The sequence below is a fragment of the Sturnira hondurensis genome, unplaced genomic scaffold (assembly GCF_014824575.4).
Source record: "Sturnira hondurensis isolate 20B ecotype Veracruz unplaced genomic scaffold, ASM1482457v3 Scaffold0002597, whole genome shotgun sequence".
Lineage (NCBI taxonomy): Eukaryota > Metazoa > Chordata > Mammalia > Chiroptera > Phyllostomidae > Sturnira > Sturnira hondurensis.
In genome coordinates this window covers 4913032-4933937 of record NW_028075228.1, presented here as the reverse complement: position 1 = coordinate 4933937, position 20906 = coordinate 4913032, and the positions used below count along the sequence as shown (strand labels likewise).

The 20906-nt window shown below is 52.2% G+C and overlaps 1 protein-coding gene across 1 annotated transcript; it reads right to left on the bottom strand.

The window, feature by feature from the left end:
* Positions 1–1452: 1452 nt before the first annotated feature.
* MEAK7 (MTOR associated protein MEAK7) lies at positions 1453–20688 on the bottom strand. The gene is made up of 8 exons (XM_037040278.1): positions 20556–20688; positions 13365–13541; positions 11439–11669; positions 10954–11098; positions 7492–7917; positions 3934–4052; positions 2240–2419; positions 1453–1720 (listed from the first exon to the last, which is right to left on the bottom strand). The coding sequence occupies exons 2-8, from the start codon at positions 13515–13517 to the stop codon at positions 1607–1609; spliced, it is 1368 nt and encodes a 455-aa protein (XP_036896173.1). The 5' UTR covers positions 13518–13541; positions 20556–20688; the 3' UTR covers positions 1453–1606.
* Between the last annotated feature and the right edge of the window lie 218 nt (positions 20689–20906).

The following is a 20906-nucleotide window of genomic DNA, read 5'->3' as shown; positions in this document are numbered from 1 at the left end:
CACTCAGGGTACAGACACCAATGGACCTTTTATTAGTGAGGTATTTAACTGCATTTATTTAATTTTTTTAAAATTCCACAACAAACTGAAGGTTCAAGACCCAGTTCTTCAGATTTATGGTAAGAATATCTGAGGATCCCCAAATCTTATAACTGCTACCCCAGTTAAGAAGTCATATAATATCCCCGAGAAGCTTTATAATCTGCCCCCCCTTTTTTTTAAGAGAGAGAGAAAAGAGAAACATCAGTGTGAGAAAAACTGACAAATGCCTCTTGTATGAGCCCTGACTGGGGACCAAACTATTATGTGTCCTGACTGGGAATCAAACTGGTGGCCTTCTCGTTCGCAGGACAACACCCAACCGAGTCACAGCAGCCAGGGCGAAACTGGCTTTTCATAAGGAAAATCAACCATACCCCAATCTGTGTGTGTCACACCGTTGCCCCTGCACACCCTCCACGCACCATCTGAGCGTGTGCTTTCCTTGTGAAGGCTACTTTGCAGGGTCCCTCTGCTCAGTCAAGGGCACTGCTAAGTGCAAAGGTTGATGAGCCTCCTGGTAGAAAATGCAGAACCTTCGAAATGCAAACAGCTCAGTTTGCTATGGCTTATAATCAGAGCAAACTCTGTAACAAAAGGTCAAAGTGCATAGCAAAAGACAGGAGGATGAGGTATATATGTCTGAGGGAGGAACCCCTAGCTCCTTGAAGGAAGGATTCGCACAGTGTGTTTACAGAGTTCTTTCAGGCCTGGGAGGTGCCAGCTCTGCTCGGAAGCCCGGCCCACCTAAGTGGTTGCCAACATTGCAGGAGCTCTGGGGTGTGTTTCAATCAAGCCCAAACTGTCGAACTGCCAGCCCTCCCCTGTGGGAGCCGCGAGGTGCAGGGAGCTGATCCTGGCAGGGGTGTGTCTGGAGGCCCAGAACCCAGAACATTGCACAAGCCCCTCACCACTAACATATGCAACAGGCCACACAGGGGCCTGCAAACGTCCCCCACACCAGATCAGCAACAGAAACCCAACTCTGTCTCTGTCTCCTCATTTTCCCATTCACTCATGGCACATACTCCTTTAGAAACAGCTGAGAAGGCAGATATGGACGCTTATCTTAAACACCTAGTGAAGACCAATGCCACTGTTATCTCCAAAATCTTTGACTATCTCCCCCTATAAACACTGAAAAACATTGAGATTCCCATTCAAATGCCTCTGCCCTTTACCAGTCAAAATGGAAGTCAAGGCACTTTAACTGGGAAGGCCTGGCCAGAGGCTGAGAGACCCCCAGCAAGGGCAACCCCCTACACACAAGCACTCACTTGCCCATGAAATGCTGATCCCACCAGAGGCCCCAAATGTCTCAGTGTCTTTGCATTTCAGTGGTCTAAATTAACAGAGTGTAAGAGCTAAGCTGCTGATTTGACACTCGGGTTACCTGGAAAATATACCCACTAATCATCAGAGGAATTTTACTGTCCCGATTGAGCACGTCCAGGACAACCTGGACACGGCCAGTGCGGCTCTGCGTCAAAACCAGGTGTGCACAGGACGGGAACAAGGTGGGCAAGCTGTGTGCTCTCGTCCAGAGGGTCGTGCTCCGGGCTTCTCCTCACTCCTGGTTGGGGACTTCCCGGAGCCCTTCGCTGTGGCGAGTGTGCCCACTGATCTGCAGCAGGACCTGGGCCTCAAGGTTCGAATCGAGAACGCTCTTTTTGCTGGTGGCCTTGGGAAAAGGGAAGTGGGTGAGTTCAGTGACCAATGACGTGCAGCACAGAACAGGCAGTGATGCCGTGCTGGTTTCAACCTTACTAGAGTGGATCAGCATCCCACTGGGGCCACAAGGAAATGTGGTGGGGGCTCTGGCGCCCTCGCTGACACTCCCCTACCCTGGCACACCATCCTAGGGAGGTGACAAGGTGCAGAAGGCCCAATGATGACTCACTGCAGAACCATAGACCCTCCTCATCTTACGGATCAGGCCACCCACCCACCCAAGTCCCCACGTTGGGCAGGCCCCACTTCCCTGGCGGTTCATTCTGCTAATCCCCCCACCCCCTCCCCCACCCCACACACCCCCACTGTGGACTCTGCTGTGCACCCACTGGCGTCTCTTTGGCCAGCTGAAAGTGTCCACTGAAAATGACAGCTGATAGAAACAAATTTAGAATAAACTGTCTCTAGAAGCTTCCATCCAGGAAAAGGGGTAAAGCCAGGGAAGTGGAGAAATGTCCCCCATGCTCACCAGCTCCGTCTGGGAGGTTTCTCCAACCGCCCACACCTCCATCTTCTCGAACCGGAAGTCCTCCTGGGCTGACAGCTGAGGGCTGTTGTACGTGGTACAGGTGGGCTTGGCCTTGCTGTGTCCTCTCCCAAAGTCAACGTCAATCCACAGCCCGAAGTAATTATGCTGCCCGCCCATGCCCTGCGAAGGGAAGGCCATCAGCACCTCCTTGGCCTGAAGGTCAGCCTCCCAGCCCACATCAGTCTCGGGTACCAGTCTGAGAGGAGGGTGGATGAGAAGTGAATGTAATTTTCTTCTTTTAACTGAAATGTGTAGATTGGCACATATCCCATTACAAGTTATTGGAATAATCACTGAGGGTCCGGACTCCCAGCTCATGGCTCTTCCTCATGGGGCTGCCCTGGCTGACAGCAGAGGACAGAGAAGGCGCACCATCGGGGCCCCGAGAACTCGGTGACAGAGACCCTGTGGGCAGGGACACTCATCCCACACAGGCCAGGGCACTGGGCTGAGGGGGTGAGCCCCTCTCTCAGTATGTCAGCTGCAAGGAGAGAAAACAGGAAGCCGACCAGGGGGTGCGGCGGGGCTGTTCTGCCCCCACCCACCACACTGCTGGCTCGAAGCTCATGGCAATGAGAACAGAGCTGTTGCTGCGCCTCCCTGATCACTTGTCTGGGTGCCTCCTCGTGTCCCTGATGACCCGGAACTACTTTTGAGCAAGAGACCAAAGCAAGAAAATACAGTCGATTCACAGAGCCACTTCTCTCCCTTGGACTAATTATTGGCGATTCCTGGGGACCTACTGGGTGCTGCTCCTGAGGCCAAAGCCCTTGCCGCTTCAGTCACCAAACTGCCCTTTCTAGGAGGTGTTTGGGGGGTCCCCATGTGACCCTGTGGGAGGCACGCACAAGCCTGGAAAGGAGCACAGGGGCACTCTCCATCCTGCCGAGGGAAACCAGCCTTCCTGGCCCCTGGCTCTACAAGCCCAGGGCTGGAAGTTCCCCAAAGGAGTGTTTTGTTAAGCCGAGAAAAGAAACTGGCCGCAGTGCTGGCAAGAGACCCATTTCCCACCCGCACTCAGCTGGCTTGCAGATGCCAGGCTGGTGTGTATATACATGGGCACCTGGCACAGCCCCTCACCTCGGCCTCCCCCTTGCCCACCCCAGCCCCTCAGCCTGCCCTTGGCCTTCACCCTCCTCCTCCTCTTCCTGCAGCTCAGTCTCCAGGCTGGAGCACAGAGCCAATAGTAGGTATGGCCACCCCAACTGGAGCTCTGTACCTTGTTTTGTGAGTCACTGTTGACAGCTCCCCATGGGTCCAGGGCACCTAGCCCTGGGCCTGCCCCTCCCCCAGCTCCTCCCCCAGGCAAGTGGCAGGGTAGCAGGGCCTGGTGACAGGTCTGACACTGATGCCATGTCCAGCAATGAAGGCCATAGGCCAACCATCTGACTACCAGGAAAATTGGTCAAATCCACCATTTACATACAAAGCACCAAAACACCCCAACAGAGACTCCGTCCTCCCACAAGAGAAATTCTCTCCTAGTTGGGAAACTCGGGCAGCATGAAGGGAACACGGCCTGCCGGCATGACCAAATGCACGCGGTGCCCCTGAGGTGTCGGGAAGTGTCGGCCTGGCACACCACCGGGATGGACTCCACCAGGCGGGAGGCCCTGCTCTTCCCCAGTCCTCACCAGTCCATTTGGGATGGTCTGCTGCCCCTGATTCAGGTACATGTAGTGGTCGTTGTAGCCCGTGCAAGTGTGCACAGCCATGCTGGGCAAGATGGAGAACAGGAAGCATCTGTCGTCCCCTGAAAGTGACCAGAGCACAAATGAGCAGGATCGCCGACCTGAGCCGTACAGACAGAGGCAGGGAGTGCAAACAAGCCACCGCTCTGAAGGCACAGCAGTGAGGGCCATCACATGGGTCTCCAGATGTGCCCCGAGCGCACACACACCCAGGGGCCCAGCCATTGCAGACCCGTGGGCAGTTCCCAGGCCGCACAGAAGACAGGGCCCCAGAGGATGAGCTGAGGGTGAGTGACAACTAAAAATAAAACATCAGCTTGCTGGGGACATTTTTTAGCTCTCACCGGAGAAGCAGAGATGGGGACTCTGCCCACTGTCCATCAGAAGAATACATCCCAGTCAGGAAAGGTGGGCGCCCCCTTAACTAAGGAGCAAGAAGGCCAGCAGTCACTCCAGGATTTTAGAAGCAATGAGCTACCTGGTCCCACCCTGCTGCCCCCGGTGCTGGGCACGGCATCACTCTGCTTTGCAACCCCAAGGCTGTCTTTCAGCCAATGTGTACTCGGTCCCAACACGAAGCAAGGTGATGGGGCCACAAAGCAGAGGCCCCTCCGCTGCCATGGACCCCACTCCAGGCCACCAGGAGGCCAGCCCTCAGCAGGGACGCCGCGTGGGGGGAGTCTTTCTAGGATGGGGTGGTGAGGACCCATGGAGTCAGTATTACCTGCAAAAACGTCACACCAACAGTGAGGCTCCCGCCTAATGCTCACAACAGCAATACCTGACACCCCCCACTGGGACACAGTTTACACACTGCTTTCCCACAATTCTGGGGAGCCAAGGCCGACAGAAATCAGCCCCCTGCCCGGGACCAGAGCTGGGCTATTGAGGCTCCATGCTCAGTCCAAAAGCCATTGGCCTGTCATCTGCACCACAGAAGACAGAGTAAAACCGAAGTGACCCTGTGTCCGTCACTCCACTTCAAGTCTCAAACAGAAGGGATTGTTTCCAAGACAAATAGACAAGAACGCGGTCTGGTTTTGACCTGACTCTGGTGCGAGGCTGCCCTCTGCTGGAACTCCAGCCCCGTATTTCAGAACAGAATGAACTCAAGTTGGGGAACTTGGCCATTGCATTTTTTCCACGGTTCTTCAGGAAGAGGAATTCTGCATGTTAATAAAACATTAGGCCCTGCAGCGCTAACCTGGAGTTAATATTAAAGGAGTTGGAAGAAGTGAATGTTTTGTCTGTAAAAGCAATTCTCAGGGCTTTCCTCCCGTTTCCAACCACACAGAGAAAGAGAAAGGGCCACTCGTCACTCCCATAAGCCTCGAAGCGGCATAGCAGGGAGAATGTGCCACCCCCTGGGACGCTGTGACAAGGGAAGGTGGGTGTGCAGTGTGGCCTGCTTCCAAGGCTGGCCCTCGGCTGGCACCGGGGAGCTTGGATTTTGGGGGGTCCCCACCACCCCTAGAACTGATCAGAGTGGCTCCCTGGGCCCAAACTGTGCAAACAGAGGGACTGGTGCTGAACGCCTGTTTCCCCCGGGAGTCTGGGGTGTTGGGACAAGCCCAGTAGAAGGTGCTCATGTGACCAGCCCCCAATAACACCCTGGGCACCGAGTCCCTACTGAGCTTCTCTGCTGGACAGCACTTCACGTTGTCATCACAACTTATTGCTGGGGGGTCAGCACATCCTGCATGACTCCCCTGGGAGGGGACTCTGGGAGCTGGTGCCTAGAACCCCCCAACGACACCCCACACGCTGTTCCCTATGCGGGTCTCGCTCTGGTCCTCTCATGGAAATAAGCCATGGCTGTGAGCGCAGCTTTATGCTGAGTGCATGAGTGCTGCTAGTGAGTCACTGGTGTGTGGGTGGTCTTGGGGACCTGATACAGCGTTCCTCTGAAAGAGCCAGTAGCAGCAACTGCATTTAAGATCTAGAACATTCTAAAACAGAGAGAAAATAAAATCCTAGAAATAATAGAATCTCCAGGAAGGAGGTACCCAACCTTCCTCTCAGGATTCCGTCCACACCTCCCAGGCAAAGGGGCTGCCGCCACTGCTAAACCCTCTCCAGTGATGGCAACTCTGCACCTGGACACAGCGCCCCTGCTGACAGACGCTCAGCCTAGCGGAGGAAAGACAGGAATGATTCCCGAGGTGTGCAGCCGAGAGAAGACCACAGGGAGCACACGGCCCTCGTGTGGTTGGGAAGGCTTCCCGGAGGAGGCGATCCTGGGCTGAGTCCCAACAAGAAGCTGGTTGTGCAAACAGGTGGAGGAGGGAGAAAGCAGTACACACCAAGTCCTGAGACAAGGGGAGTACAGCCTGTGCTGGAAACCGCAGGAAGTTCAGTGGGACTGAGCAGGGATGGCACGGGGACCGGACTGGGTCACGAAAAGGAGATGAGGTGCACCACCCTGAGGGCTGGGAGCTGGTCTGTTAAAGAGTTTCCGGGAGAAGAGCCGGATATGGCAAATGGGTTGAAGGGGTCAGACTAAAAGCAGAGGCCAGAGAGGAGGCAGCTGCACTGCACTGCTGGGAGCAAGAGGGCGAGAGGGGGCGGCAGGGGGGGGCCGACACAGGTAGAATGGGTGGGAGCTGATGACCGCCTGGTTCGGAAGTGCGGTCTTCGTCCAAGAGGCCTCTCTCCTCCATCTTCTGAATCTCCCTGGACTCCCCCTTCCACTCACCCAGCCAAGGAGGGTATTAACCCCTGCTCAGAGTTCACTAGGCCCATGGGAGTGAGAGCGGGAAGGCACTGGGTCTCTCAGAGTCACTAGGAAAAGCCCTCCATGTCACAGCTGCTGGCTCCGAGGAGCCCCACCCAGAACACAGACTGGGGCAGCCGGGCCACACACCGTGGGACAGGCAGTGACCACAGACCCTGGGAAGGCAGTTTCACCCAAGTCTGCCCAGCACACGGGCGTTTTCAACAACGGTCCTTTAAAATGTTTACCAGGGCGTTTTCCCCGAGGAAGGGGAATAACTCGTGTAGAGCTATCTGTTGTACTGGAGACCCCACAAAAAAAAACCCAACTCCAGCAAAACCACAAAGCTGACAACCACGGCAGGAGCAGCAAAGCAGACGCACAGGAGGTCCTAGGGAGGGAAGACGGTCCTGTGAGAGAAAACACCCACCTGAAAGAACCTTGTGTGCGGCACCCGCAGCCCTGCCACTCCCACGGCCAGGACCTGGCATCATTTAAGAAACCTGGCATCCGGGGTGAGCACACCTGTCCTGCTTCCCCAGCCCCACTGTCAGAATCAAAACGCAATCCGTGAAGCACTCACCCACCATAAAGCAGCGCCATGTTTCACGTTCCCCCCAACTCGTCTGGACAAGCCCTTGGAGGAGACGATGAAAGAAACGCGCACATCCTTTCTGACACTTGCACCCCTGATCCAGGATGAGAGGTCCCCACGCCGCAGCTGTCTGACCAGGACTCCTAACCAGTGCCAAGCTACCCCTGGGTTTCAGTGGCCGAGTCAGTCTTACCTTGAAACTGAGGCTTGATTTCCCAGGAGCAGGAGGCAAAGCCACCGAAGACATGGCCATCGCAGTCCTCGAGGAGCAGCACGCAGGGCCCCTGGTGTGGGATGCGCCCGCAGAGCTGCGAGAAGCTGCGCCCGTGCAGCTCGGACGAGAAGAGCAGGTGCCAGCGGTGCTGCCGCTCCCTGGGCAGGTGGGAGTTGACATAGATGACTGACAGCACGTCCAAGACACTCTCAAACTCCTGGCCCCGGTCAACTTCGCGCTGGGGGACCAGAGTGGCTAGATCGAGGGGCAAGCGCAGGAGAAAGCCTCTGTGGATGACCACACTCAGGAATGTGGCCACCAGGTGGACCCTGAACACCCAGTCCTCGATCACAGCTGGGTCACAGTCACAGTCCAGCTGCTGAGGCCCCAGCAGCTTCTTGCCGTCTAGGGGAGGGGAAAACAGTATCAGTGGTGATTACGCCTCTTTATATCTACTCACCTAAACCTGTGCCATCCCACACGGGAGCCTCTTGTGGCTTCTGAGCGCTCGGCACGTGGCTTGTCTGACCTGAGACGTGCAACAAGTGTGACATGCACACCCAAATTCAAAAACTTGGTACGAAAAAAGAATGTAAAATAGCTCGATCTTTTTTGATTGACTGATTGCCAATGTTAAGTTATATTTTGGACATATTATTAAAGTCAATTTCACTTGTTTCTTTTTATTATTTAATATGGCTACTAGAATACTTAAAATTCCACGTGTGTTTTACTTTCGTGCATGAATCACATCTGTTGGTCGGTGTGAATCTAAACACTTCAACGTCAACACTCATGCTTTTTTCCCCTCCCAGCACGGGCCTTTTCAGAGGCCCAGACAGACAGCCACCTCCTCGGCGAGCCCCGGAACTCTCAGCAAAGGCTCCAAGAACGCTGCACCAAAGCCACTGGTCCAGGGCTTTGGCCCCAGCAAAGCCATTTGCAAAGGATGGAGAGTGCATCGTCGTTGGCTGAGTCAAGGCAGTGGCTGGTTACTTATCTGGCGCCCCTCCAGTTTATCAGGAAGAGCAGGTTTCATGAACTACGGTTGTGCTGGGCAGTTTCGAATCAGCATCGCCGACCCGTTCTCTGTCCCTTACCCACTAAGAGTGGAAGTGATACACTGGTGACACCAGGAGACAAACTAGCAGCACTTCATAGACATCTTGCTATTCTTTCTAAGTTCCAAATACCTCGCTTAGATGAAGTTTTGAAATATAACCCATTTTCAAACTGCATTTAAAAATCCAGCTTTATAATAAAACAGTAATACTTGTACAAAACAAGTCTACTTTGCACAGAGATGCCCCAGAAGGTATTTTAAATCCCAAGTATATTTACCCCTGGCTGGTGTAGCTCAGTGGATTGAGAGCGGGCCTGTGAAGCAAAGGGTCACTGGTTCAATTCCCAGTCAGGGCACATGCCCGGGTTGCGGGCCAGGTCCCCAGTGGGGGGTGTGCAAGAGGCAACCACACATTGATGTTTCTCTGCCTCTCTTTCTCCTTCCCTTCCCCTCTCTCTAAAAATAAATCAAATCTTTTTTTAAAAAATGTAAACATATACTGTTTCTCTCTCAACAATAACAGAATTCACATTTTTCTCAAGGGTACATACAACAATCTCCAGAACAGCATGTCAGATCATAAAGCATGACTCAATAAATTTAAAAAGACTGAAATTATGGAACATACGTTCTTTAACCACAAAACAATAAACTTATCAACCAGTAACAGAAGGCAATTTTGGATACAGACAAACGTGTAGAAATTGAATGACAAACAACTATATGGCAAACAGGCCAAACAGAAATCATAAAAGAAGCTAGAAAATACTGAGAATGAGTGAAAACAAAAATACAATATACAAAAACTTACAGGAAGCAATGGAGCAGTGTTTAGAGAGAAAATTGTAGTTATAAAAGCCTATGTTAAAAAAGAAGAAATTTCAAATCACTATCCTTACCTTCCAGCTTAAAAAACTAGAAAGATGCCCTGGCTGGTGTGACTCAGTGGACTGAGTGCTGGCCTGTGAACCAAAAGATCACTGGTTCGATTCCCAGCCAGGGCACATGCCCGGGGTGCTAGCCAGGTAACCAGAGGGGGTGTGTGGGAAAGAGGCAACTGATAGACGTGTCTCTCTTTCTCATCCCTTTCCCCTCTCTCTCAAACTAAATTTAAAAGTCTTAAAAGAAATTAAAAAACTAGAAAGACGACCAAAATAACCTAAAAGAAGCAGGAGGAAGGAAATAGAAGTCTTGGGTAAAAGTAAACAAAATACGGACTAGACAAACAACAGAGAAAACCCACAAAACCAAAAGTTGGCCCTTTGAAAATATCAACAAAATATAGGCAAACACTTAGCCAGACTGCAAACACTTAGCCAGACTGACCAAGAAAAAAAGAGGAGACTCAAATGACTAAAATCAGCAGTAAATGTGGGGACATCACCACTGACCTTGAAGAATGAGGATTATAAGGAAATACTACGAGCTGTCATAGGCCAACCAAATTAGACAATCTAAACAGCCTCCCCAAGGAGGAAGACTCAGGCTTTCAGATTTCAGAACTTTGCTGCGAGGCTACCGCAGTCACTCTACGCCGCCACCAAGGGCTCAGCACCATCACACACACGCAGGGCACTTGCCTGCAAGCTTCATCTCGGAGAACAGCTGCGCAGCCAGGACCTGCACCCTGGGCGGGGGGCCTGGGGCTTTCTTCTGAGTCCAGCCTCTCAGCTCCTGTCTGTGGGTTAGCACATGCACTACAGAGCCAACGAGATCCTCTGTAAACTTAAAGATGACAATTTTACTATTAATGACCTTTTTGCCTTGAACGATGACCCACGTCATATGNGGGCACATGCCCAGGGTGCTGGCCAGGTAACGAGAGGGGGTGTGTGGGAAAGAGGCAACTGATGGACGTGTCTCTCTTTCTCATCCCTTTCCCCTCTCTCTCAAACTAAATTTAAAAGTCTTAAAAGAAATTAAAAAACTAGAAAGATGACCAAAATAACCTAAAAGAAGCAGGAGGAAGGAAATAGAAGTCTTGGGTAAAAGTAAACAAAATACAGACTAGACAAACAACAGAGAAAACCCACAAAACCAAAAGTTGGCCCTTTGAAAATATCAACAAAATATAGGCAAACACTTAGCCAGACTGACCAAGAAAAAAAGAGGAGACTCAAATGACTAAAATCAGCAGTAAATGTGGGACATCACCACTGACCTTGAAGAATGAGGATTATAAGGAAATACTACGAGCTGTCATAGGCCAACCAAATTAGACAATCTAAACAGCCTCCCCAAGGAGGAAGACTCAGGCTTTCAGATTTCAGAACTTTGCTGCGAGGCTACCGCAGTCACTGCGAGGCTGCAAGGCTACCGCAGTCACTCTACGCCACCACCAAGGGCTCAGCACGATCACACACACGCAGGGCACTTGCCTGTAAGCTTCATCTCGGAGAACAGCTGTGCAGCCAGGACCTGCACCCTGGGCGGGGGGCCTGGGGCTTTCTTCTGAGTCCAGCCTCTCAGCTCCTGTCTGTGGGTTAGCACATGCACTACAGAGCCAACGAGATCCTCTGTAAACTTAAAGATGACAATTTTACTATTAATGACCTTTTTGCCTTGAACGATGACCCACGTCATATCGAGACGGGGAAGAGCATTTTATCTCTTGAATGTCAACTACAATGACCCTCTGTGGGAAAAGATAATGGAACTTAGGTAGTGACTCATTTTTCTAATGACACCCGTGGCTAGTCTGGTTTTGCCAAGGCCTTTGTCTAGGAGTCCTGACCTCAACCAGTTGGGGATCTAGAGTTCCCCACAGGTGGACACAGCTCTATGACGCCTCCATCCTGAGTCCCCCACCCGAGGGCACCGAGACCACGTGGGATGGCTGCAGTGGTCCTCCTGGCCTTTCTACCTTTTGGACTTCTCTTGCTTTCACAGGACCACCTGTGGCAGAAACCATTTTCAGGATCATGAGACTCTTCTCCTTGGAGTTCCCTTTCAGCAGGTGGGACATCGACACTGTGAACTGCTCCCGGGAGACACTCCCGCTGGGTCCCTTGGCCTGTCCCGTCACGTCAACCCTCCGCATGCCATCGTACAGTCTGACGACCATCTCTGGGGGAAGAGCTTCCCCAATGTGGCTCTGTGGAGGACAAGCAGGAGAAAAGGCTAGACAGGGTACAAGTTAAACATGGTGACAAGGGGACCAAGGCCAACCACTGCCACCCCAAGATGCTTCCACCAGCACAGTGCTTCCCAAAGCCCCTCGTGTACCCTCTCCCCTTCCAAGGCACCACACCACACCACATATATAACATGACCTGGCCCGTAGCTCATCTTGGCCACCAGATTCTTCCACAATCTGTTCCCAAATCTCCAGACTTTCCAGTCTCCCCAGATCGGCCATGTCATTCCTGCCTGTGGCCAGCATCTGCCCTTCGCTCTGCTTAGAGCGTCTCCTTCATCCTACACTGAGAGCGGCCATCTGCATGTCTGAGTGTAGGAACAGACGGTGCAGAAGTCTATTTATAGCTAAACTGGCCTCCTCTACACTGCAGACTTCCAAATATATCAGCCAGCTTTCATTTCTTATCGCAGTTCTTTGTGCTCAATGTGCATTGTTAATTTTTATTTAAATTTAAAATCTAGTTATTAATGTCTTTCCAATTACATCCTGTAAATATTGCTTTCCTTTTGACCAACATCCGATCAGATTTTGTCCAGGGATTAAACACAAATGGTGAGAGAAAGCAAATCATCAACTTCCATCATAGCAGAGTCTGCAAACCGGATTCTCCGGTAAGAGGTCTGCCTATACTGCTCGAGACACGTCGGTATCCCGAGATTTTGTGAAGCGCGTCCCACCTAACTACTCAGAAAGAGTACCTCTAGTTCTGTTGGTATTTTCAAAATTCTACCAGAAAAGCAATCACAAATTCCTTCTCACAGGAAACTTTATACACTCACCAAGGTTCTCTGATCAATTTTACCCACATTTCTCTCGATAAACACTTATGAACGTTGCCACCGACTCTGCAGTCAAGCCCTTAACTGGCCGGGCTGGGTCTGTCTGCCCCAACATGCCAGGGGACCAGGTGGATGGGTGGCTCTGCTCTAGTGGAGATACCTGTGCACACGTACATATTCCACACAGCTGGGACCCGCATAACCTCCCTGGCCGGCCGCTCACACGTAGTGAGTACACTGGGGGACCCCCAGGGCCCATCAGCTCCTATTCCACATGTTCCAGAAGAGGAGGCACTAAAATGCCCTCCCGTGTTGCCTCCCCTCCCACGGCCCAGGGAGACGGGCTGGCATTGTCTCTCTGCCAGTGTCTCGCCTCAGCCTGAGCCCTCAGGACAGGCGGTTAAACGCCCCATGGAGCAGGACAAAAAGTTGGGGAAATGGGAAGTTTTAACTCCTTGTCAGGGGAACCTTGACTTTGAAACATTATTTTGTTAGAAGCACCATAAGATTCCTAGGACATCGATTGCCTACAAACCCTAAAGGCAAAGGGACACTTGAACTTCGAGGTTACTAGATCTACAAATCCTGGTCTGTCACCAGGAGGGAAGTCAGGAGGCCATGGTCAGGGGTGGGAAGCAGGGTCGGCCCTCTGTCCTATCTCAAGTCAGAAGTGTGGTCTGAAGGAAGAGAGGCGTTGCCGTGACCGAGGCCACAGTGTCCCGCAGAGGTGGAAGTCCATACTGTCTGGCTCTCTACAGAAAACCAGCTTTTTAAAGGTAAGTCTTATGGAAATGGAGAGCCGGTTTGGGCCCGTGGGCCGTAGTTTACAGACTCCAGACTAAACATTAACCGATGATGACCACGCACTTGCCTTCAGGGCCTCCAGGGAGAAGGATCTGGCCGAGGTACTGGAGCCGCTTTTCTCGGAGGACAGAGCACCGAACAGTCTGTCCATCTCGGCCTGCTCCTCCGGGAGGAACTGTGAACAAACGCGCGGCCCCGAGCGGCTCCCGCTGTTCCCCATTCTTCCTGCGTCTGGCTCCGCTCTCTGCGGAAGGGAACAACAGCAAGTTAGAGAGAAAAATCAAAATGTCATCACCATGGGGAACAAGCACTGGTAATTATACGATCAAGTTAATAAACAATGACTTAACTGCAAAATGCAGTTCAAACACACCAGAGCTATCTGATGCTGCTGCTTCAACATGGTGGGACTTAATAGCCAAGAAAAGCGAGTGTGACGACCTGGCCCTGACTTCTGTGATCTCTGAGAAACATGCTCATAACTGCCAAACAGTTTAGATTTCTCTGTTTGAAAGCACAGTTCATAGGCTAATACAATTAAAAGGTAGAAAAAAACCCAGCCATTTTCATCTAAATATTCATTTTTTTAAAAACCTGAGTTAAAAATAATGTTGCCTGGATGATCACATGTATACGAATAAAATCAACATCTTTGAAAATATTATGGACAGCCCTGGCTGGTGTGGCTCAGTGGATTGAGTGCCAGCCTGCAAACCAAGTGGTCGCCAGTTCAATTCCCAGTCAGGGCACATGCCTGGGTTGCAGGTCAGGTCCCCAGTAGGGGTCATGTGAGAGACAACCACACACTGATGTGGTTCTTCCTCTCTTTTCCCTTTCCTGTCCCCTCTCTCTAAAAAATTAAAATCTTTTTTAAAAAAGTACCTTAGAAATAATGCTTAATGTCACTCACAATAAAAGGAAATGTAAAGTTTTTTTAGAAGAAAATACCATGGACACAGGGAACATGCCATGTGACAAGTTTTCCTCTGTGATCATGGCTCTGCCTCCTACTAGCTGTGCAGGCATGGGTAAGCTACAGAAACTCGGTGCCTCAACTTCTGCATTTCTAAAATGGCAATAATTACAACCCCACCCCAGAGATTGCTGTGATAACTTAACAAGATGAATTATCCAGCCACTGAGCTCAGGAGGGTTTGTGGTGACTAGTACCCAAAGGCAGGTGACCCCTGGTGACCTTTGATGACCTTCATTCATTGTCATAGACCTCATTACAGAAAGGGGTCAACCACCAACAAATCCGTAGGTTCAAAGGAGAAAAGCACATTCAGGTGAAACAAATCTTTCAAGAGGCAAGTGCTGTGACTCCTAATTCTCATCCTAAAACTTAATCTGGAAACTGGCATTGGTGAAACTGCTGGAGAGACAAGTACCCCACAAACTAAGTCCACGCAAAGGTCAACGCAAGGGTCAATAGGCTCCCGCAGGACGATGAGGGAGGGCCAGGCCGCCTAGGAGGGCTCAGAGAGTGAACGACAGGCCCATCGAGTCCTGGCTGTGCAAAACCTCAAGGGGAAGTGGGGTACCGCTGGGATCTTTCCTTTCTTTTTATTGAGGTGAGATTCACCTAACATAAAAGTCACCGTTTTTAAGGATAGAATTCAGTGTATCTAGTACATTCCCAGTCTTGTGCAAACACCACCTCTGTGGAGCTTCAAAACATTTCCTTCACGTCCAAAAGAAACCCTATAACCGTCACTAGTCACTCCCCCTCCCCCTCCCCCTCGCCCCCGGCAGCCACCAATGTGCCCTCTCTGTGTGATCTGCCTGTGCTGGGCTTCTCACGTAAATGGAGTCATACATATGTGGTCTTTTGTGACTGGTTTACTTCACTCAGCAGACTGTTTTCAAGGCTCATCCACGGTACAGCGGGTGTCAGCACATCATTCCTGTTCGTGGCCGAGTAATATTCCAGTGTGCCGATACCACATTTGGCTTATCCATTCACCTGTGGATGGACATTTAGGCTCTTTCTACCTTTTGGGTGTTCGTATACACACGCTGATGGCAGCACTATCCACGTGTACTTGTTTGAGTGTCCACTTTCACATTTGAGGGGACAGGCCCTCGGAACGGAACTGCGGGGTCCTATGGTAATCTGATATTGAACTTTTGAAGAACCACCAAACCGTTTTCCATTTTCCATTCCCAGCAGCAAAGCACATGTGTTCCATTTCACTACACCCTCTCCAGCTTTCTTGTTATTTTTTCCATCTTTTTTATCTCCGCCATCCTGGCAGGGGGACCATCTGAACAGGAAGGTTCCAGCAGAAGGCTCCTTGGAGAGGGACTGTGGTGTACTCACAAAGGCTGGCTGGAAATGAGGGCTTATGCACCCTAGTTTAGGGCTGTCACTCATGGGCCATCTGATCTAAATGCTTCCACGGCTCAGGTTTCTCAGAGCCGAAGAGCCAAGAAGGAAACCTCAGGCCTGGGCTCAAGGTCCAGCCTGCACGAGGCTCTCCTCATCTCTAACACAGTGAGTGGGCAGCACCAGCTGCTTCCTGGCCCCCACCAGGGGTACAATCCAAACGGCTGTGCCAAGGCAGACCTGTTCCCTTCCGTCAATCTGCTAAGAACCCCAAGAAACAACCTGATCATTTAGGACCAGACTGGGAGATGAGTCAGTATCATTTGCTTTTTAAATACAGCAGAGAGAAGGAGAGCATGCAAAGCAAAGGGAGAAGGAGGGCACTAACAGCACAAATTCTGCAGTTAATTTCCTATATCCCACGTGCAGCATGCATCACGGAGCATCCCAAGGCCATGCCCAGGAGAAATCAGAATAGAAAATATGTCCACACCCACTGGTGAAAGATGAGTGAGAACCCATGTGGTCCAAGTTGCTGCAGTGAGGGAGCATGGGGGGCTTGGGACAGTTTGGGGGCTGCCTCCTTGGGAGGGTTGCAGCAGGAGGGTGAAGTCGGGATTGGCTGTGAGTCAGAGACGCGGTGTCTCAATAATGTTTCACAAAGATGCAGGAAGAACAGAAAGGGGCCAGAGGTACCATGAGGAAGGACACTGCCCCGCTCGTGTTTAGCAGGAACGGAATGGGGGTGGGGTTTCCCTGGGGAGCTTGCTCGGTGGTCTTCCCTTTGTCTACACAGCGTCTATCACTGGCAAACCATGACGGCATCAGTCAAAAGTGCTTCTAGGTTCATACTCCCCACCACACACTCTGTCTCTCTCTGTCTCTCTCTCTCATACACACACACACACACACACACACCAGGGAAATTCAAATCACTCAAAATCTGTGTTAATTTATCAGGTCAGCAGAAAATTTGTCCTATCTTGCTATTCTGCTGAAACCCTGAAAAGGTAAATGGACGAAAGTGCACCCTAGTGAATTTATTCCATTCTTAGATGGCGTTTTCACACCAACAATCATACTTTTTCACTTGCGCTAGAATACCTTAAGGTTGTGACATGAGAAGGCCCACAACTTACCTAAACACTGGAAGAGATGAAATCGTCCCCAGCGCATGGGAGAAAGGTTTTTAGAGAGGTTAGCAGAGCTTCACATCAAAGCTGAACTCTTGAGGCTGCGCCCACCCCAGGCAGGCTCCCAGGCTCTGTGCAGTCCCCTCGGGGAATCAGATGCCTTTCCCTCTGGGCAGTTCCTCTCTGCCCCTTGTCTGGCTCAGCGGGCCCTCACTGGCCACCTTGTATGCCTCACCACCAAACCTGGCCTTCGGGTTCCAAGGCCACCCAGCACTTGTGATTTTCCTAGAACTGACTGTTGCTTTCACCGAATCGGAGACAGACCCACCCTGGTGCACTCTGCTTGCTCCCCATCCCCCACCCCAAGACTCAGGTTCATGCCTAACTGGTTGGCCAGAATTTGAAAGTCACAAAAGAGACTGCCCCACAGCCACCTGCCCAGTCCCTAAGCCAACCCGGCAGGCACACAGGCATGGGGGAGTGCCTGTCCAATGGCTGTGTCGTTCCTTGCTGGTCTCTCAGGCAGACCAACCCCCTTTCCCACCACCTTATGGGCTCCTGTGGGCAAGTCCCAGGTGGCTGCTCTGACCCAGGTCCTGAGGAGGCCTGAGCACCCCATGTTCAGCTCCTATGGGATTCACTGCCACGGGCCCACAGTACCTGGGCTCTTTGGATCAATGCCTCTCCCTCTACCGCTCACAATGGGATGGCTCCAGGATGCCTTACCCCTGTAGCCCACAGCCCACCAGGCCTAGGCCATGGCAGGGACTCGGCACACGCAGGGCAGCGATCCACCCCAGCCTGAAGAACACAAGCCCAGAAGCCACCAGCAGCAAGAGCAAGATCCAAGACACCACCACCTCCAACTTCTCCTTAAAAAAGACGAAGACATCTAAATTTCTCACCTCAGATTCCCAGGATCCTGAGAAAGCTTCCTCCCTGCTCAAAACCAATGATTTGTTCTCCTAGGGGGCACCAGCCTCGTTAAGGAGTTTTTCACCCTCTGCCCTACTGAGGGGGCTAAAAGGCGGCCAACATCGCAACACCATTGCTTGGAAGTCTCCACATGCTCCGTGACTGTGGGATCGGTGCCTCCAGGGGTTGTGCCTCTCAGGGGCACGTCCCACAGGACACTTCCTGATATCAGCACACGCTTCTACTGCTTCAATAAACAGCCCAGCATCTCCCGGGCCAGGCCCACCAGAGAGAGCAGGTGACAGGGGAAGCTTCAGGCAGGCCTGGACCTGCAGGAGCACCCTGTTCGCAGGGAGAGACAGACAAGTGCTGCAGGGATCCGTGTGGCTCGGGGTGAGAAGAATGCAGGAGTCAAGACATGTCCTGGCTGGGTCTCCGGGCACCCACAGGAGGTTCACCTGGGAAAGTGGGGTCAGTGCGCACAAAGGTGTGGGGTGAACACCAAATTCAGGGAGGCAGGGTCTGGTATGGGGAAGGTACCAGAAGGGGCTGCAAAGCAAGGGGGTTCTCATCTGCTCCTCTTCCAGCCCACCCCACCTCCTCCTCTGTTCCACTGGAAATAGGTTCCTCTACTGTTGTCTGAAAACAAATCAGTACAGAGCAGCCCGGCCAGGCTTCCCAGTGCCCAGACGCTGAAAGAAGGAGTGAGCTGGGCGAGCAGCCAAGTTGGGCAGAAACGCACAGGAGAGGTGCAGACAGTCACGTGGGGATGGGCACTGGGCAGGGACAAGAGGAGACACCAGGAAAGACCCAGAGGCTACCCCGGTTTTTCTAGTAGGAGGGAGAAGGGTGTGCAGTAGCCTCAAGTAGGAGCTTCAGGCCTATGGGAAGAGGGGCAGCCTCTAACAACAGGCCCCCACCTCTGGCCCACCATGTTTAGTCTGCAGGGCACTGGGGAAAGGGATGCATCTCAAAACAGCTCCAAGGAGCCCCACTTCCTTTTAAAGAGCTTCTGCAAGGCCAGATGAAGTATTGGCAATGGTACAAAGTTCCCCAGTTCTTTCATCCCAGCCTTGATTGCTTTAACCACACCACAAATCTCTTCCATCAATTTTATAAAGGACATGAAGGCCTTCAGTGCATCTTATTTCTCCCCAAATGCAATTTCCTGAGCTTTCTTTCATTCCCTAGCAATGGCTTCCTCCTGAGCCAGGCCCAGGCACACCTCACAATGCAGGACAGACTTTTTCCTGGCAAGTTGAGCATAGAACCACCTTCCGCTGGCCTGAGTCTTCTGTAGGTTACTTATATCAAGTTCTCTTTCAGGAGAACACACCTCTACGTTACTCTAAGACTGCTCACACCAATAGGTCTCAACCGGAGGCAGTTTTGTCTTCCAGGGGACATTTGGCCATGGTTTTTGGTTGTCAAAACTGTGGACGGGGTCACTGCTGGCCTCCAGTGGGTAGAAGCTAGGGTGCTGCTAAATATCCTACAGTGCACGGGAGGATCCCCCACCACAAAAAATTACCTGGCCCCAAATGTCAGTAGGGCAGAGGGTGAGAAACCCTGGTTTCCAAGGAGGTGGGGCCTTGGGGCAGAGTGGGGGAGCCCACACTGACTGCACTGGATCAGATCCAGAACATTCGCCTCTCCACACAGGGGCCTGGGCTCCGAAGTTACGGCATAAGCAAAGAAGGGCAAATGTGAGTTCAGGTTCTGACTCTTCCTGGTTTTACCACTGGGGGCAAGTTACTAAACCCTTCCGAACGTTGGTAAAATAGAGGAAGTGCCACTAACCCTATAATGAGGTGAAAGGATTTAATGAGGTAATAACACAGGATACTTAATTCTGCTTTCTGCTTTCTGGAGCCAGAGACAGAAACAGATGAAGGAAACGTTGAGTTTCTGCCTTGGAATAAGAAAAACAGCCCAGCGTGGAAGGAGCAAACTCCCTCAGTGCTGGGTGCGGGGAGCCAGGAGCCCTTCTCTGCTTAACGGGCATGATAGGATATCCAGTCGACCCTCCTCAGAGCCTCTCCAACTGGCTCCTGTTTGGCGGTGCTCTTCACCCTGGCTTGTCAACCTCTAACTCCCAACCTCCAAGGGGCCACTGTCCTGAGAGTGGTGACTGGCTCTCAGGACCCCCTTCCTGGGAAGAGTTCAACTGCCTCATCTGGACAGGCGCATTCCAAGCCCTGCTTATGTCCCAGAACCGGCAGCCATTCTGCAAAAGGGCAGCTTGAGCCAGAGCGAGCCTTCAGGCAGCAGCGTCTGCGCTGGTGAAAAGGTGACCTGGCCTGCCAGAGGCTGGCTTCCAGCCTCCAGAGCCCCACTGCAGAGGTGCGAGCCAGGAGTGGTGCCTTTTCCTCTCCCATCTAGCACTGCATTTAGTGATCAGACTCAACTAAACCTGGGGAAAAGCTAGTCCTGTGACCAGAATACAAGAAGGAAGGTCTCTCTTCCCCCGTCCCGCCCACGCACATTCCACCATAACCCCCCCTGACGACTCCTCCCGCAGAAGCACCCGTCCCTCCCACGTCTTTACCAGTTCTATTGCTCTTCCTTCCCCCTTCCGGACAGCTGACCTCGACCCTGGGATGCACCTGCTGGGCCCTTCTTGTCTCCAGCACATGAAAGGCTGGAGGTGCAAGGTGACTTTTGTTCTGACTGACCACAGGGAAAGACCCTCCATTCTTCGAAGCTGTCCCACCCCACCACCCAACCTTCCCTTATCTAGAGGCGAAAGGCATGGGTGGCCAGGGAGGTTCAGAGCCCTGGACTCCGGGCACCTTTGCTCCAGGACCAGGGCCATTGCCCCTGAACCCTACACCCACTTTCAAGCCACTTTTGCCTCCCGTCATCACTAAACTGGACTCACCTTTCCAGCTTCACCAACTGGATTCGCTTTCCGATTTCCGGTTGGGCTGTCCAAGGATTTTCCTCCGCAGCGGCCAGCCCGGTTGCCAGGGGACAGCGCTGACAGGCGTCTATCTGCCGCAATCGCAGAAGTGGAGGCTGAGGGGGCGGAGTCCTGTGCAGGAATCAGCCAATGGCAACTTACCTCGTGGGGAGAGAGCAGGCCTTGGAGGGTGAGGGCGGGGCCAGGGGCTGGGCGGGACCGGAGATGTAGGTGGGGCCAACAGGCAGTGTTGGACTCGGGCAGCTGCAGGCAGAAGCTGCGGGTGGGAAAGGAATGATGCTAGGACAGCTGGAGTAGGAGCTGGGGAAG

What these genes read in the sequence shown, in the direction of transcription:
- MEAK7 (XM_037040278.1), bottom strand. Translation starts at nt 13,517, where the DNA reads ATGGGGAACAGCGGGAGCCGCTCGGGGCCGCGCGTTTGTTCACAGTTC. An exon ending in AATCAAGCCTCAGTTTCAAG is followed by an intron (nt 4,053 to 7,491) that starts GTAAGACTGACT and finishes GGTCACTTTCAG; the next exon opens with GGGACGACAGATGCTTCCTG. An exon ending in AGACCATCCCAAATGGACTG is followed by an intron (nt 2,420 to 3,933) that starts GTGAGGACTGGG and finishes TTCCCTTCGCAG; the next exon opens with GGCATGGGCGGGCAGCATAA.